At 43.7% G+C, this 19078-nt stretch overlaps 1 protein-coding gene across 5 annotated transcripts in view; it reads left to right on the top strand.

The window, feature by feature from the left end:
- The window catches only part of LOC106591480 (attractin), a 752137-nt gene that overhangs the window by 621391 nt on the left and 111668 nt on the right, over nucleotides 1-19078 (top strand). For all 5 annotated transcript variants that reach the window (XM_045723805.2, XM_045723804.2, XM_045723802.2 and 2 more), the window contains exon 26: nucleotides 12181-12259. In XM_045723805.2, the coding sequence (XP_045579761.1) occupies nucleotides 12181-12259 (79 nt within the window). The remainder of the gene's footprint in view (nucleotides 1-12180; nucleotides 12260-19078) is intronic.

Raw genomic sequence — 19078 nt, 5'->3', positions numbered from 1 at the left:
TAATGGTGACTATAGTTCAGGGCAGGGTACTGGGAGGAGGCCGGCTAGTAATAGTGACTATAGTTCAGGGCATGTTACTAGGCGGAGGCCGGCTAGTAATGGTGACTATATTTCAGGACAGGGTACTGGGCGGAGACTGGTTAGTAATGGTGTCTATAGTTCAGGGCAGGTTACTGGGTGGAGGCCGGCTAGTAATGGTGACTATAGTTCAGGACAGGGTACTGTGCGGAGACCGGCTAGTAATGGTGACTATTTTTCAGGACAGGGTACTGGGCGGAGGCCGGCTAGTAATGGTGACTATAGTTCAAGGCAGAGTACTGGGGGAGGCCGGCTAGTAATGGTGACTATAGTTCAGTGCAGGGTACTGGGAGGAGGCCGGCTAGTAATGGTGACTATAGTTCAGGACAGGGTACTGGGCGGAGGCCGGCTAGTAATATTGACTATAGTTCAGGACAGTGTACTGGGCGGAGGCCGGCTAGTAATGGTGACTATAGTTCAGGACAGGGTACTGGGTGGTAGCCAGCTAGTAATGGTGACTATAGTTCAGTGCAGGGTACTGGGAGGAGACCGGCTAGTAATGGTGACTATAGTTCAGGGCAGGGTACTGGGAGGAGGCCGGCTAGTAATGGTGACTATAGTTCAGGGCAGGGTACTGGGCGGAGGCCGGCTAGTAATGGTGACTATAGTTCAGGGCAGGGTACTGGCGGAGGCCGGCTAATAATGGTGACATACATGAAGGGAACTCTCGTGCGCCAGCTGTGTGGTTAGTGAGAAAGTGCATGTTGCAAATGTACGCTCCCTTACTAGACGTCCGACTACGTCCGATAAATCCGCGGACGGCGTCGGGCCGCTCACAGGGGCCGGATCTTCCAGGAAGTCATCGAACGGAGTCTCTCGGACCTTCCGTTTCCGTTTAATACAATTTTCAAATTTTGGTCATTTCTTTGCAGTTGCGGATTATTCCACGGGAGGGCGAATGGAATCATATTGCAAACGTAACATATATCACCAATCACGACACAGCTTTTTCTCCTAAACGGAAAAGAATTCGAAGACGAAACTCGGTCTGCGTGGGTTTGGCATAATGGGCAGTTGGCCCCGAACAGGATGGAGTCAAGGCCTCGACGCTTTTCGAGTTAAGGCTATTTTTCTGGGATTGAAAGTCAAACAGGAAAATAGAGTGCTGATTTGACCGCTTCACATCAAACTACATGAGCCTACGGTGTCAGGAGAAAAGGAACCATACATTTACCAATGTTCATTTCAGAGAAATTGTAAAGTCAAAAAAGTTACATATCCAGTTGCAGCGTGTTCAGATGAGTCCGTTGAGGCGGGTTTCGGAGCTCTGCGTGATTTCTGTGATTTTCTGTGATTTTCTGAAACAACACACACTTGTTCAACCCTCTGTAAATAAGTCAGTTCTTAACATAAAGACCTAAAACTCAATATTCTATAAGAGCCTAACGTTCAGATTCCTGTGTCAACCAGAAGTGCCTTAAAATGGTGTCATAGGGGCTGTTTTGAAGGGTTAAAAAGGTCAGATCTTTCCACAACTTCATATGTGTGACTAGGCAACCCTCATGAACTGTAATTCAGTCATATATCCCATCAGATGTCAAAGAAAAGCTCTCTCACACACACACACAGCAAGGACGGAGTGACACAGTGCGGTGCTTAAAGACACAAAGAGCCTGCAATGGCATTACCATTATCTCTAGGCTGTGCCGAGTTCAATGAGACGCCCCGCTTGACCGTAGCTTGCTCGGTCTGAGCGCAGTGACCGTGAGAAAACTAGGCCCAAAATGATGCCTGCACCAATATGTCAAGTGCTTTTTGGTGACAGTGAGAGAACCGTTAGGGTTAGAAGCACAATTCAACCTCAGGAGCGTTCCTGAGGTCCTCCCGATCTGTGCAAGCCTAACCTTGACCCTGTGGCATTAACCCTTCAAAGTAAAAAGAAGGTGTTTAGATCAAAAAGTGTGCAATGACTTCTCTCCCCATAGGAATACATTGACAATTCTCCTAAATTCAACCTGAAGTCTATGTGGGTTATGAATGCCTTATGAACCTGTGTTCTATAACAATCCATCAGGCTATTGTGAGGTCTACCTGTGTCGATTCTAAGGTTCCTGGAGCAACCGGAAGTTGTTAAAATCACCCTAGAGCTATTGTCATATAAGCAACCTGCAGATAGTGAAAATCACGCAACTCAACCATGTGTCATTCAGTCAATTCTTAAGGTAGAGACTTCATATTCAGGATTCTGTTTATGTCTACCCCAAAGACAACGTGTGTTGAGTAAGAGCTTCCTGTGACAACCGGAAGTTGTTAAAAACAGCCTAGAGCTATTGTCATTTAACCTGCACATAGTGAAAATCACGCAACTCAACCATCTGTCATTCAGTCAATTCTTAAGGTAGAGACTTCATATTCAGGATTCTGTTTATGTCTACCCCAAAGACAACGTGTGTTGAGTAAGAGCTTCCTGTGACAACCGGAAGTTGTTAAAAACAGCCTAGAGCTATTGTCATTTAACCTGCACATAGTGAAAATCACGCAACTCAACCATCTGTCATTCAGTCGATTCTTAAGGTAGAGACTTCATATTCAGGATTCTGTTTATGCCTACCCCAAAGACAACGTGTGTCTATTCTTTTTGCAAAAAAAACTAAAACACACACACACAATTTGGCCATAGGGACATAGTGTGGGGCTTAGAGGCTTATACCGCCTTCAATAGTTATTTTCGTTCAAACGATTCAAGAACCATCAGACCTAGAGCTCCGAAATTTTAGAAACCTGTTCTAGAGCTCAAGTCGATAGTGCACGGTGATTTATGTGGCTCTAGAAGGTTCTCAGACCGAGAAAGCGCCTCGTGCATTTACAATATGTTCAATTCATTTTGAATATCACGGACATGGCGACATATAGAAATGTCCCAGAGTCGCAAGACTAGGTGCATTGAAACCGCCTCGGCCCATAGAGACGGACCCCAATGTCTCTGTCCGATAGCTCATTCAGGAACCCCGTAGTAACGCCCTGAAAAAGTGGATTTTCAGCACCAATTAAGGCCATTGCTCGGGCACCGAGTGACCTATCGAGCCGAAACTTGGGATTCGGGGTCGCCTCACATAGGCCTACACATATTGTCAGAGCTGGACCCGCAGCTATAACGTAACTATGTGTTTTATGGTTTTTTATGGTTACAATTGAAAGCACTGTGAATTATGGGCCTTCTCTGACATATGTGATAGTTGGCTTCTATACGAGTTGGAAAAAGTTGATTTGGTGTCAGATGGTATCAGTTTGGTGTCAGAATGACATCTAATTGACTGATGGACGCTGACTGCTGGGTGACGAGCAATGGAGAGGAACCACAGTCACTGCCCGGCCATCCCGAGTTCATCGGGCCAGTCAATTATGCATTTCTGCAGTATTTTTGAGCATGCCTAAATTCGTAATGCTAAATTCCCATTGAATCATATTGCAAACGTAACGCGCAATATTGCAGACGTAACGTGCATTTGCAATATGATTCAACAGCAATAAATATCACCAAAGTTGACATGATGAATCATATTGCAAACGTAACGCACAATATTGCAAACGTAACGTTGTCACGTCCTGGCCAGTATAAGGGTTAATTGGTATTGTAGTTTGGTCAGGACGTGGCAGAGGGTATTTGTTTTATGTGGTTCAGGGTGGTGTTTTGGGAAAAGGGTGTTTGATTTATTATTTCCGGGTTTTGAGTTATGGTCTATGTTTATGTATTTCTATGTGTAGTCTAGTGAGTGTGTTTCTATGTTGAGTTTATTGGGGTGGACTTCCAATTGAAGGCAGCTGTTTGGTGTTGCCTTTGATTGGAAGTCCTATATTAGTTGGGTGTGTTTGTCTTGTATTTGTGGGAGATTAGTTTTTGTTTTTGTATGTATAGCCTGCAAAACTGTCATTTGTCGTGCTTATTGGTTTCTTGTTTTTTCGTGTTCAACGTTCGTTAATAAATTAAGAAAATGAACACCAACTCTGCTGCATATTGGTCCACCTTTTCAGACGACGATTTCGCTATATCATCGGATGATGAAGAAAATCGTGACAAACGTGCATTTGCAATATGATTCAACAGCAATAAATATCACCAAAGTTGACATGATGAATCATATTGCAAACGTAACGCACAATATTGCAAACGTAATGTGCATTTGCAATATGATTCAACAGCAATAAATATCACCAAAGTTGACATGATGAATCATATTGCAAACGTAACGCGCAATATTACAAACGTAACGCGCATTTGCAATATGATTCAACAGCAATAAATATCACCAAAGTTGACATGATGAAATCAACACAATGAGCGATAGAGAGGAACCACAGTCGCTGCACGGCCATCCCCAGTTCATTGGGACAGTCAATTATGCATTTCTGCAGTGTTTTTGAGGATGCCAAATTCGTGATGTTGAGATCCATTGAAACATATTGCAAATGCGCATCAGTGCACATGGTGACCCGAAATGGGTTACCAGGATTATTTTTTAACAAGGGTTTTAAATGCCTTTAGGGGGGTGCAAGGGGTCCACGGTTGGGTAGGGAGCACCTTCCATCAGTGCCCATCCAGTATGGGGCGCCCCTAGTCATTTTGGACTTTTTTCAAAAAATCGCAAAAAAATGACTGTCCCACTTCTCTCATGTCACCATCAAGCCATGGAGAGTAACCACAGTCACTGCACGGCCATCCCCAGTTCATCGGGACAGTCGATTATGCATTTCTGCAGTGTTTTTGAGCATGCCAAATTCGTGATGTAAGGCCCATTGAAACATATTGCAAATGCGCATCCGTGCACATGGTGACCCGAAATGGGTTACCAGGATTCTTTTTTAACAAGGGTTTTAAATGCCTTTAGGGGGGTGCAAGGGGTCCACGGTTGGGTAGGGAGCACCTTCCATCAGTGCCCATCCAGTATGGGGCGCCCCTAGTCATTTTGGACTTTTTTCAAAAAATCGCAAAAAAATGACTGTCCCACTTCTCTCATGTCACCATCAAGCCATGGAGAGGAACCATAGTCACTGCACGGCCATCCCCAGTTCATCGGGACAGTCCATTATGCATTTCTGCAGTATTTTTGAGCATGCCAAATACGTGATGCTAAATGCCCATTGAATCATATTGCAAATGCGCATCCGCGTATTTGCAATATGATTCAACAGCAAAAAATATCACCAAAGTTGACATGATGAAATCAACACAACGAGCGATGGAGAGGAACCAGGAGCATTCCTGAGGTCCTCCCGATCTGTGCAAGCCTAACCTTGACCCTGTGGCATTAACCCTTCACAGTGAAAATAAGGTTTTTAGATCAAACTGTGTGCAATGACTTCTCTCCCCATAGGAACACATAGACTATTCTCCAAAATTCAACCTGAAGTCTATGTGGGTTATGAATGCCTTATGAACCTGTCTTCTATAACAATCCATCAGGCTCCTGTGAGGTCTACCTGTGTCGATTCTAAGGTTCCTGGAGCCACCGGAAGTTGTTAAAAACACCCTAGAGCTATTGTCATATAACCTGCACATAGTGAAAATCACGCAACTCAACCATGTGTCATTCAGTCAATTCTTAAGGTAGAGTCTTCATATTCAGGATTCTGTTTATGTCTACCCCAAAGACAACGTGTGTGGAGCAAGAGCTTCCTGTGACAACCGGAAGTTGTTAAAAACAGCCTAGAGCTATTGTCATATGACCAACCAGCAGATAGTGAAAATCATGCAACTCAACCATGTGCCATTCAGTCAATTCTTAAGGTAGAGACTTCATATTCAGGATTATGTTTATGTCTACCCCAAAGACAACGTGTGTGGAGCAAGAGCGTCCTGTGACAACCGGAAGTTGTTAAAAACAGCCTAGAGCTATTGTCATATAAAACGCACATAGTGAAAATCACGCAACTCAACCATCTGTCATTCAGTCAATTCTTAAGGTAGAGACTTCATATTCAGGATTATGTTTATGTCTACCCCAAAGACAACGTGTGTGGAGCAAGAGCTTCCTGTGACAACCGGAAGTTGTTAAAAACAGCCTAGAGCTATTGTCATATAAAACGCACATAGTGAAAATCACGCAACTCAACCATCTGTCATTCAGTCAATTCTTAAGGTAGAGACTTCATATTCAGGATTCTGTTTATGTCTACCCCAAAGACAACATGTGTGGAGCAAGAGCTTCCTGTGACAACCGGAAGTTGTGAAAAACAGCCTAGAGCTATTGTCATATAAAACGCACATAGTGAAAATCACGCAACTCAACCATCTGTCATTCAGTCAATTCTTAAGGTAGAGACTTCATATTCAGGATTCTGTTTATGTCTACCCCAAAGACAACGTGTATGGAGCAAGAGCTTGCTGTGACAACCGGAACTGGTTATAAACAGCCTAGAGCTATTGTCATATGGCCACCTGCACATAGTGAAAATCACGCAACTCAACCATCTGTCATTCAGTCAATTCTTAAGGTAGAGAGTTCATATTCAGGATTCTGTTTATGTCTACCCCAAAGACAACGTGTGTGGAGCAAGAGCTTCCTGTGACAACCGGAAGTTGTTAAAAACAGCCTAGAGCTATTGTCATATGTCCAACAAGCAGATAGTGAAAATCACGCAACTCAACCATGTGCCATTCAGTCAATTCTTAAGGTAGAGACTTCATATTCAGGATTCTGTTTATGTCTACCCCAAAGACAACGTGTGTGGAGCAAGAGCTTCCTGTGACAACCGGAAATTGTTAAAAACAGCCTAGAGCTATTGTCATATAAAACGCACATAGTGAAAATCACGCAACTCAACCATCTGTCATTCAGTCAATTCTGTGGTGGAGTATCAGTGTGATGGAGTGTCAGTGTGATGGAGTGTCAGTGTAATGGAGTATCAGTGAGTGATGGAGTATCAGTATGATGGAGTATCAGTGTGGTGGAGTATCAGTGTGATGGAGTATCAGTGTGTGGTGGAGTATCAGTGTGATGGTGTATCAGTATGGTGGAGTATCAGTGTGATGTATCAGTGTGATGGAGTGTCAGTGTGTTGTAGTACTAGTGTGATGGAGTATCAGTGTGGAGTATCAGTGTGTTGGAGTATCAGTGTGTGATGGAGTATCAGTGTGTTTGAGTATCAGTGTGTTTGAGTATCAGTGTGATGGAGTATCAGTGTGATGGAGTATCAGTGTGTGATGGAGTATCAATGTGATGGAGTATCAGTGTGATGGAGTATCAGTGTGGTGGAGTATCAGTGTGTGGAGTATCAGTGTGATGGAGTATCAGTGTTGTGGAGTATCAGTGTGATGGAGTATCAGTGTGATGGAGTATCAGTGAGTGATGGAGTATCAGTGTGTTGGAGTATCAGTGTGTTTGAGTATCAGTGTGATGGCGTATCAGTGTGATGGAGTATCAGTGTGATGGAGTATCAGTGAGTGATGGAGTATCAGTGTGGTGGAGTATCAGTGTGATGGAGTATCAGTGAGTGATGGAGTATCAGTGTGATGGAGTATCAGTGTGTGATGGAGTATCAGTGTGGTGGAGTATCAGTGTGATGGAGTATCAGTGTGTGATGGAGTATCAGTGTGGTGGAGTATCAGTGTGATGGAGTATCAGTGAGTGATGGAGTATCAGTGTGATGGAGTATCAGTGTGTTGGAGTATCAGTGTGTGATGGAGTATCAGTGTGGTGGAGTATCAGTGTGATGGAGTATCAGTGTGATGGAGTATCAGTGAGTGATGGAGTATCAGTGTGATGGAGTATCTGTGTGTTGTAGTATCAGTGTGTGTTGGAGTATCATTGTGATGGAGTATCAGTGTGGTGGAGTATCAGTGTGATGGAGTATCAGTGTGTGATGGAGTATCAGTCTGATGGAGAATCAGTGTGATGGAATATCAGTTTGATGGAGTATCAGTGTGTGATGGAGTATCAGTGTGATGGAGTATCAGTGTGGTGGAGTATCAGTGTGTGATGTAGTATCATTGTGATGGAGTATCAGTGTGATGGCGTATCAGTGTGGTGGAGTATCAGTGTGTGATGGAGTATCAGTCTGATGGAGAATCAGTGTGATGGAATATCAGTTTGATGGAGTATCAGTGTGTGATGGAGTATCAGTGTGATGGAGTATCAGTGTGGTGGAGTATCAGTGTGTGATGTAGTATCATTGTGATGGAGTATCAGTGTGGTGGAGTATCAGTGTGATGGAGTATCAGTGTGTGATGAAGTATCATTGTGATGGAGTATCAGTGTGATGGAGTATCAGTGTGGTGGAGTATCAGTGTGATGGAGTATCAGTGTGTGATGGAGTATCATTGTGATGGAGTATCAGTGTGATGGAGTATCAGTGTGTTTGAGTATCAGTGTGATGGAGTATCAGTGTGTTTGAGTATCAGTGTGATGGAGTATCAGTGTTGTGGAGTATCAGTGTGATGGAGTATCAGTGTGGTGAAGTATCAGTGTGATGGAGTATCAGTGTGTGTAGTATCAGTGTGGTGGAGTGTCAGTGTGATGGAGTATCAGTGTGATGGAGTATCAGTGTGGTGGAGTATCAGTGTGATGGAGTATCAGTGTGTGGTGGAGTATCAGTGTGATGGTGTATCAGTGTGATGGAGTATCAGTGTGTGATGGAGTATCAGTGTGGTGGAGTATCAGTGTGATGGAGTATCAGTGTGTGATGGAGTATCAGTGTGATGGAGTATCAGTGTGTGATGGAGTATCAGTGTGGTGGAGTATCAGTGTGATGGAGTATCAGTGTGATGGAGTATCAGTGTGGTGGAGTATCAGTGTGATGGAGTATCAGTGTGTGGTGGAGTATCAGTGTGATGGTGTACCAGTGTGATGGAGTATCAGTGTGTGATGGAGTATCAGTGTGGTGGAGTATCAGTGTGATGGAGTATCAGTGTGTGATGGAGTATCAGTGTGATGGAGTATCAGTGTGTGATGGAGTGTCAGTGTGGTGGAGTATCAGTGTGATGGAGTATCAGTGTGATGGAGTATCAGTGTGTGATGGAGTATCAGTGTGGTGGAGTATCAGTGTGATGGAGTATCAGTGTGGTGGAGTATCAGTGTGATGGAGTATCAGTGTGTTGGAGTATCAGTGTGATGGAGTATCATTGTGGTGGCGTATCAGTGTGAAAGAGTGTCATTGTGATGGACCCTGTGAGTGTAGATAGAGACAGATACTGAAATAAAAGGTACAAGGTAAAACTCGGTCCACATAGCTATTTTGTTAGCTATTTATCAGTCGTATTGCTTGGGGGTAGAAGTTGTCTGACTTGTTGCACCGGTATCTCTCGCCGTGTGGCAGCAGAGAAAATAGTCTATGACTTGGGTGGTTGGGGTCTTTGACGATTTTCCAGGCCTTCTTTTCACACCGCCTGGTATAGAGGTCTTGGATGGCAGGAAGCTCGGCCCCAGTGAATGTACTGGGCCGTCCGCACAACCCTTTGAAGCGCCGTGCGAACCAGGGCGGTGCTGTTGCCATACCGAGCAGTGATGCAGCCAGTCAATATGCTCTCAATGGTGCAGCTGTCAAACTTGTTCCACCTCCTGCTTTGGATGAGGCTATGGTTGTGCCTTCTTCAACACTGTGTGTGTGTGTGTGTGTGTGTGTGTGTGTGTGTGTGTGTGTGTGTGTGTGTGTGTGTGTGTGTGTGTGTGTGTGTGTGTGTGTGTGTGTGTGTGTTGAACCATTTTTAAATCTTTAGTGAGATTTGGACACCGAGGAACTTGAAGCTGTCTATCTGCTCCTATCGCCCTGTCGATGTGAATGGAGGCCTGCTCGCCCCCGTTGTTTCCTGTAGTCCACAATCAGCTCCTTGGTCTTGCTGATGTTGAGGGAGAGGTTGTTGTCCTGGCACCACACTGCCAGGTCACTGACCTCCTCTCTGTAGGCTGATCAGGCCTACCACCGTCGCTTCGTCAGCGAACTTGATAATGGTGTTGGAGTCCTGCGTGGCCACGCGGTCGTGGGTGAACAGGGAGTACAGTAGGGGACTAACCACACACCCTTGTGGGGCCCCTGTGTTAAGGGTCATCGTTGCGGAGGTGATGTTACCTACCCTTACCACCTGGGGGGCGGCCCCGTCAGGAAGTCCAGGATCCAGTTGCAAAGGGGAAGTGTTCAGACCCAGAGTCCTTAGCTTGGTGACGAGCTTGTGATGGGACAATGGTGTTGAACGCTGAGCTGTAGTCAAGGAACAGCATTCCTCTTATCCAGGTGGGAAAGGGCAGTGTGGAGAGCAATTGAGATTTACTTAATCTGTGGATCTGTTGGGGCCGTATGTAAATTGCAGTGGGGGTCCAGGGTGTCTGGGATGGTAGAGTTAATGTGGGCCATAGCCTCTCAAAGCACTTCATGATTACAGACGTGACGGCTACAGGGTGGTAGTCATCGTGTCAGGTAACCTTAGAGTTCTTAGGAACAGGAAGGATGGTGGCCATCTTAAAACATGGGGATTACAGACTGGTACAAGGAGAGATTGAACATTACAGACTGGGACAAGGAGAGATTGGACATTACAGACTGGATAAGGAGAGATTGGACATTACAGACTGGGATAAGGAGAGATTGAACATTACAGACTGGGATAAGGAGAGATTGGACATTACAGACTGGGACAAGGAGAGATTGAACATTACGACTGGGACAAGGAGAGATTGAACATTACAGACTGGGACAAGGAGAGATTGGACATTACAGACTGGGACAAGGAGAGATTGGAGATTACAGACTTGGATAAGGAGAGATTGGACATTACAGACTGGGACAAGGAGAGATTGGACATTACAGACTGGGGTAAAGAGAGATTGGACATTACAGACTGGGATAAAGAGAGATTGAACATGACTGTGAATATGCCAGCCAGCTGATCTGAGCCTTGCTCTGAGAACGCGCCTGCGGCCTTGCTGCTGTTTACCTGATTAAAGAGCCTTTGTAATCCGTAATGGACTGTAACCCCTTGCCACATGCGGGCTGGCGCAGGAGCCTGTGTAATATGATTACAGATTACACCTTGTCCTTTTGCTCATTTGATGACTCTGCGGAGCTCATTGCAGGACTTCTTGTACTTGTTCCCGTCTTCGGCATTAGCATCAGGGTTGTCTTTGATAGCTCTGTGTGCTGCTGTAACCCTGCCCTTTAGTTGAGAGCCAACCACAGTGTTAATCCAGGCTAGGGAATGGAGTCTGGAGTATGTACAGTACACACACTCGTTCCTGTCAGTCTGCCAGCTGTGTTATTCTGGAAGAACCTCTGTGGGTATGATGTCATGTTTTCTCTACGCACACTAAATTACACCACACACACACACACACACACACACACACACACACACACACACACACACACACACACACACACACACACACACACACACACACGTACACACACACACCACAGTGAATTCCATTGTCAGCTTCTCTCTACTTTCCTCTCTCTTCTGGAGTTTTGTATTCTGTTCCAGAGGTTCTGGGATCTACTCTGATTTACACTGATGTTTGGAGCAGGGTTTCAAACCTCTCCTCTGGGACCTCCATGTTAAGAACTATTCCACGGCCGGTACACCTGATTCAACTTGATAACCTTTTGACTGAGGGAATCAGATGAGCTAGTTCGAGTAGGGGTTTGAGAACCACTGGTCTAGGGGACATCCTCTTGTTGTAACTGTGATCAGCGGGGGTCTACCTACGGACTGACAAGCTCCTCCTCTTCCTGTTTCCTCCCATGAGCTTCCTGTCTCTAACTCATCCTCTTCCTGTCCCCTCCCATGAGCTTCCTGTCTCTAACTCATCCTCTTCCTGTCCCCTCCCATGAGCTTCCTGTCTCTAACTCATCCTCTTCATGTCCCCTCCCATGATCTTCCTGTATCTAACTTCTCCTCTTCCTGTCTCCTCCCAGCTGCTACCTGTATCTAACTGCTCCTCTTCCTGTTTCCTCCCATGAGCTTCCTGTATCTAACTTCTCCTCTTCCTGTTTCCTCCCATGAGCTTCCTGTATCTAACTTCTCCTCTTCCTGTCTCCTCCCAGCTGCTTCCTGTATATAACTGCTCTTCTTCCTGTTTCCTCCCATGAGCTTCCTGTATCTAACTGCTCCTCTTCCTGTTTCCTCCTATGAGCTTCCTGTAGCTAACTCTTCCTCTTCCTGTTTCCTCCCAGCTGTTTCCTGTCCCTCCTCCTGGTGGCGGCAGTCGTCTGGAAGATCAAACAGAGCTGCTGGGCGTCACGGCGACGCGAGGTGAGTGGTTACCACGATATCAGTGTTCAAGACACCTAACACGTGGTTCTGATACCTCACCTGAGTGGTCTGTTGTACTACTATAACACCTCACCTGAGTGGTCTGTTGTACTACTATAACACCTCACCTGAGTGGTCAGTCGTACTACTATAACACCTCACCTGAGTGGTCTGTTGTACTACTATAACACCTCACCTGAGTGGTCTGTTGTACTACTATAACTTCTCACCTGAGTGGTCTGTTGTACTACTATAACACCTCACCTGAGTGGTCTGTTGTACTACTATAACACCTCACCTGAGTGGTCTGTTGTACTACTATAACACCTCACCTGAGTGGTCTGTTGTAGTCGTACTACTATAACACCTCACCTGAGTGGTCTGTTGGCCATTTTGAGGACACGTTCCTCCTCATGAGAACCACATATTTTTCAATGTCAATTTTCTATAACTTGTGACATCAAATTAAATTGTATTTGTCACATACACTTGGTTAGCAGGTGTTAATGCGAGTGTAGCGAAATGCTTGTGCTTCTAGTTCTGACAGTTCAGTAATATCTAACAAGTAATCTAACAATTCCTAAACAACTACCTAATACACACAAATCTAAGTGAAGGAATGGAATAAGAATATATAAATATATGGATGAGCGATGACAGAGCGGCATAGGCAAGATGCAGTAGATAGTATAGAGTACAATATATACATATGAGATGAGTAATATAGGGTATGAGAACGTTATTAAAGTGATAGTATTTAAAGTGGCTAGTTATCCATTTATTAAAGTGGCCAGTGATTGGGTCTACATGTAGACAGCGGTCTCTCTGAGTTAGTGATGGCTGTTTAGCAGTGTGCTGGCCTTCAGTGGTGGCTGTTTAATAGTGTGATGGCCTTCAGTGATGGCTGTTTAGCAGTGTGATGGTCTGGAGATAGACGCTGTTTTTCAGTCTCTCTACCACAGTGTAGACTGGGTTATCCTCTACTCAGTGTAGACTGGGTTATCCTCTACCACAGTGTAGACTGGGTTATCCTCTACTCAGTGTAGACTGGGTTATCCTCTACCACAGTGTAGACTGGGTTATCCTCTACTCAGTGTAGACTGGGTTATCCTCTACTCAGTGTAGACTGGGTTATCCTCTACTCAGTGTAGACTGGGTTGTCCTCTACTCAGTGTAGACTGGGTTATCCTCTACTCAGTGTAGACTGGGTTATCCTCTACCACAGTGTAGACTGGGTTGTCCTCTACTCAGTGTAGACTGGGTTATCCTCTACCACAGTGTAGACTGGGTTATCCTCTACTCAGTGTAGACTGGGTTATCCTCTACTCAGTGTAGACTGGGTTATCCTCTACTCAGTGTAGACTGGGTTATCCTCTACTCAGTGTAGACTGGGTTGTCCTCTACTCAGTGTAGACTGGGTTATCCTCTACTCAGTGTAGACTGGGTTATCCTCTACCACAGTGTAGACTGGGTTATTCTCTACTCAGTGTAGACTGGGTTATCCTCTACTCAGTGTAGACTGATTGTAGTGGCTTCCTTTCCTCTTTACCATAGCCACTGCCCAAGCCTGAAGCGGGGTTGTTTGGTACGCACACAGTCCACACTCAAGGTTTCCAAACAGCCAAACATTCAATGTGATCCAGGGATATGGTGCAACAAAAATGTTTATTCTTCTTATATCTAACAGGAAAAGGATTATCCAATCAACTTAAAACATAGATTACTTGATATGGAAAATACATAATATGACCTGTCTGTATGTATGTCTGTATAGTCAAAAAACAATACCGCTCCCGTGTCTGGCAAGGACTCCTCCCCCCGAAGGCCCAACTACCTGCCTTTATCCTAACACACTTACCGCAGTACAATGAATGGGCAAGAGGGGGGGGGGGGCAAAAAACTAACAAAAAGTGAATACATCTCAATCAGGTAAATATAAATCATAAAGGTACGTACCTAATATTTCATCATATTCATTCATATTTACACAAATATACATGGAGCTCTGTATGTTCTGTCTTTTAAACAAATATGTCCGAATCGGCTCTAAGACTGGGTTATCCTCTACTCAGTGTAGACTGGGTTATCCTCTACTCAGTGTAGACTGGGTTATTCTCTACTCAGTGTAGACTGGGTTATCCTCTACTCAGTGTAGACTGAGTTATCCTCTACCACAGTGTAGACTGGGTTATTCTCTACTCAGTGTAGACTGGGTTATCCTCTACTCAGTGTAGACTGGGTTATCCTCTACTCAGTGTAGACTGGGTTATCCTCTACTCAGTGTAGACTGGGTTATCCTCTACCAAGTCGGGATACCCACAGTTCCCTCAGATGAGGTGCAAATAAATATGCTTTCTGTTGGAATAGAAAAATAAAAAATACAACCTGAGGTTCAGAAAGATTTTAAATCAAGATAATACATTTTTTACAACCCATGAGCGTTGCGTTGTGAATTCCATTCTTTGAGCGGCGAAGCTTAAGGCTACCAGTCACGCATTGAGAGGTTTAGGATCCGGGAAGTGTTCCTTATTCCACATCCAAAGCTTATGTTCCCTCTCCTCTCGTGAGAATACGACACGTTGCCGAGTTTACTTTCTCTGGATAGCCTAGCTCACGCGAAAATGATTAACGTCGGCCAAAAACCCAGAGAAATACAGTGGTTTCGACAAGGCTAAAGCACCATGGTGGAAACAGGAAGCTGCGCGAGGGAAATCACCAGTTTGGAAGGACAACAAGCAGGTAGACTTATAAGTTTGAGGCCTAAACTATTTGATTATCTAAACAATATTGAATGTAATGGTATTGTTTTGTTTTGTCGGCTATAGACTTCCATTAGGTAAGAACTGTAATTATTTTTCTCAAAGCGATTTGAATAAATACATCTCATTATATTGTTCTTAATTCATGGCATGTTTTCCTTTTACCCAAACGTTGAATAAACATGCAGACAAATTAATGAATGAATGGAAGGGGAATTGTAATAATATCCTAATAATAATATCAATTATTAGATGGTAATTTTCCATGAAGAAAAATTGTGTGACTCGCTTCAGCTCTTTCAAAGTATTTCGTGGCATTGGATAGAGTTTTCTGACCTGTGAAAGTTGGTTTGGTGTTTGTTGCTTTGGATAGGGTTACCTGACCTGTGAAAGTTGGTTTGGTGTATCTACCATTAGATAGAGTTACCTGACCTGTGAACGTTGGTTTGGTGTATCTACCATTAGATAGAGTTACCTGACCTGTGAAAGTTGGTTTGGTGTATCTACCATTAGATAGGGTTACCTGACCTGTGAAAGTTGGTTTGGTGTATCTACCATTAGATAGAGTTACCTGACCTGTGAAAGTTGGTTTGGTGTATCTACCATTAGATAGGGTTACCTGACCTGTGAAAGTTGGTTTGGTGTATCTACCATTAGATAGAGTTACCTGACCTGTGAAAGTTGGTTTGGTGTATCTACCATTAGATAGAGTTACCTGACCTGTGAAAGTTGGTTTGGTGTATCTACCATTAGATAGAGTTACCTGACCTGTGAAAGTTGGTTTGGTGTATCTACCATTAGATAGAGTTACCTGACCGGTGAAAGTTGGTTTGGTGTATCTACCATTAGATAGAGTTACCTGACCTGTGAAAGTTGGTTTGGTGTATCTACCATTAGATAGAGTTACCTGACCTGTGAAAGTTGGTTTGGTTAAACTAGCTTTGGATAGGGTTACCTGACCTGTGAAAGTTGGTTTAGTGTATCTACCATTGGATAGAGTTACCTGACCTGTGAAAGTTGGTTTGGTGTTTGTAGCTTGAATGGTTCAAGAGTTTGTTTTCCTATTTGTATTTATTATGGATCAGTCCCCGTTGTTCCATAAAGGTGTATGTTTATCTGTTTTTTAAATCTGATTCCACTGCTGCATCAGTTACTTGATGTGGAATAGAGTTCCATGTAGTCATGTCTCAATGTAGTACTGTGTGCCTCCCATAGTCTGTTCTGGACTTGGGGACTGTGAAGAGACCTCTGGTGGCATGTCTTGTGGAGTATGTATGGGTGTCTGAGCTGTGTGCCAGTAGTTTAGACAGACAGCTCGGTGCATTCAGCTTGTCAATACCTCTCATAAATACAAGTAGTGATGAAGTCAATCTCTCCTCCACTTTCAGCCAGGAGAGATTGACATGCATATTATTAATATTAGCTCTCTGTGTACATCCAAGGGACAGTCCATCTTTGTGTCACCTAACCACACGACTGAACAGTAGTCCAGGTGCGACAAAACTAGGGCCTGTAGGACCTGCCTTGTTGATAGTGTTGTTAAGAAGGTAGAAACTAGGGCCTGTACGACCTGCCTTGTTGATAGTGCTGTTAAGAAGGTAGAAACTAGGGCCTGTAGGACCTGTCTTGTTGATAGTGCTGTTAACCTCTTGGGGCTAGGTGGGACGCTAGCGTGCCACCCGTGGTGCACTCCATCAACAGCAGGTGCATTTCAAGAGCGGCAAATTTGAATCCAAATAAATGTCAAAATTCAAATTTTTCAAAAATACAACTATGTTACACCATTTGAAAGATAAACATCTCCTTAATCTAACCACGTTTTACGATTTCAAAAAGGTTTTACGGCGAAAGCATAAATTTAGAGTATGTTAGGACAGTACATTTACAAGAGTTGTGTGTAATGTTTTGTCAAGTCAAAGACAGGGTCACCAAAACCATAAAACCAGCTAAAATGATACACTAACCTTTTACAATCTCCATCAGATGACACTCCTAGGACATTATGTTAGACAATGCATGCATTTTTAGTTCTATCAAGTTCATATTTATATACAAAAACAGCGTTTTACTATGGCATTGATGTTGAGGAAATCGTTTCCCTCCAATAACCGGCAGTCAAGTCAGCGTCACAAATTAAATAATTAAAATTAGAAAACATTGGTAAAATATTATATTGTCATTTAAAGAATTATAGATTTACATCTTTTGAACGCAATCAACTTGCCAGATTTAAAAATAACCTTACTGGGAAATCACACTTTGCAATAATCTGAGCACTGTGCCCAGAAAAATACGCGTTGCGATACAGACTAGACGTCATGTTGGGGAGATCTAAAATCGAAAATACTATGTAAATAATCCATTACCTTTGATTCTCTTCATCAGATGTCACTTCCAGGTATCACAGGTCCATAACGAATGTAGTTTTGTTCAAAAAAGCTCATCATTTATGTCCAAAAATCTCCGTCTCGTTAGCACATGATGTAAGCCAGCCGGACTTCTCGTCATGAACGAGGGGAAAAAATATATTTCCGTTCGTTCAAACATGTCAAACGTTGTATAGCATAAATCATTAGGGCCTTTTTTAACCAGAACATGAATAATATTCAAGGTGGACGAATGCATAGCCTTTTATAACGTATTGGAACGAGGGTACCCAACATGAAGTAGCGCGCCAGGTGTCTAATGGGACATCACCGTTCCATGGCTCTTGTTCGGTCAGATCTCCCTCCAGAAGACTCAAAACACTTTGTAAAGGCTGGTGACATCTAGTGGAAGCAATAGGAAGTGCCAAAATATTCCTAAACCCCTGTGTTTTTCAATGGGATAGGTTTAAACTCAATACAACACATCAGGTATCCACTTCCTGTCAGAAAATGTCTCAGGGTTTTGCCTGCCAAATGAGTTCTGTTATACTCACAGACACCATTCAAACAGTTTTGGAAACTTTAGAGTGTTTTCTATCCATATATAATAAGTATATGCATATTCTAGTTACTGGGTAGGATTAGTAACCAGATTAAATCGGGTACATTTTTTTTATCCAGACGTGCAAATGCTGCCCCCTAGACCCAACAGGTTAAGAAGGTAGAAACTAGGGCCTGTAGGACCTGCCTTGTTGATAGTGTTGTTAAGAAGGTAGAAACTAGGGCCTGTAGGACCTGCCTTGTTGATAGTGTTGTTAAGAAGGTAGAAACTAGGGCCTGTAGGACCTGCCTTGTTGATAGTGTTGTTTAGAAGGTAGAAACTAGGGCCTGTAGGACCTGCCTTGTTGATAGTGTTGTTAAGAAGGTAGAAACTAGGGCCTGTAGGACCTGCCTTGTTGATAGTGCTGTTTAGAAGGTAGAAACTAGGGCCTGTAGGACCTGCCTTGTTGATAGTGTTGTTAAGAAGGTAGAAACTAGGGCCTGTACGACCTGCCTTGTTGATAGTGTTGTTAAGAAGGTAGAAACTAGGGCCTGTAGGGCCTGCCTTATTGATAGTGTTGTTAAGAAGGTAGAAACTAGGGCCTGTAGGACCTGCCTTGTTGATAGTGTTGTTTAGAAGGTAGAAACTAGGGCCTGTAGGACCTGCCTTGTTGATAGTGTTGTTAAGAAGGTAGAAACTAGGGCCTGTAGGACCTGCCTTGTTGATAGTGCTGTTTAGAAGGTAGAAACTAGGTCCTGTAGGACCTGCCTTGTTGATAGTGTTGTTAACCTCTATGGGCTAGGTGGGACGCTAGCGTGCCACCCGTGGTGCACTCCATCAACAGCAGGTGCATTTCAAGAGCGGCAAATTTGAATCCAAATAAATGTCAAAATTCAAATTTTTCAAACATACAACTATTTTACACCCTTTGAAAGATAAACATCTCCTTAATCTAACCACGTTTTACGATTTCAAAAAGGTTTTACGGCGAAAGCATAAATTTAGAGTATGTTAGGACAGTACATTTACAAGAGTTGTGTGTAATGTTTTGTCGATTCAAAGACAGGGTCACCAAAACCATAAAACCAGCTAAAATGATGCACTAACCTTTTACAATCTCCATCAGATGACACTCCTAGGACATTATGTTAGA

This window comes from Salmo salar, chromosome 09 (assembly GCF_965601325.2).
Source record: "Salmo salar chromosome 09, fSalSal1, whole genome shotgun sequence".
Taxonomy (NCBI): domain Eukaryota; kingdom Metazoa; phylum Chordata; class Actinopteri; order Salmoniformes; family Salmonidae; genus Salmo; species Salmo salar.
This window is presented reverse-complemented; position numbering and strand designations above follow the sequence as displayed.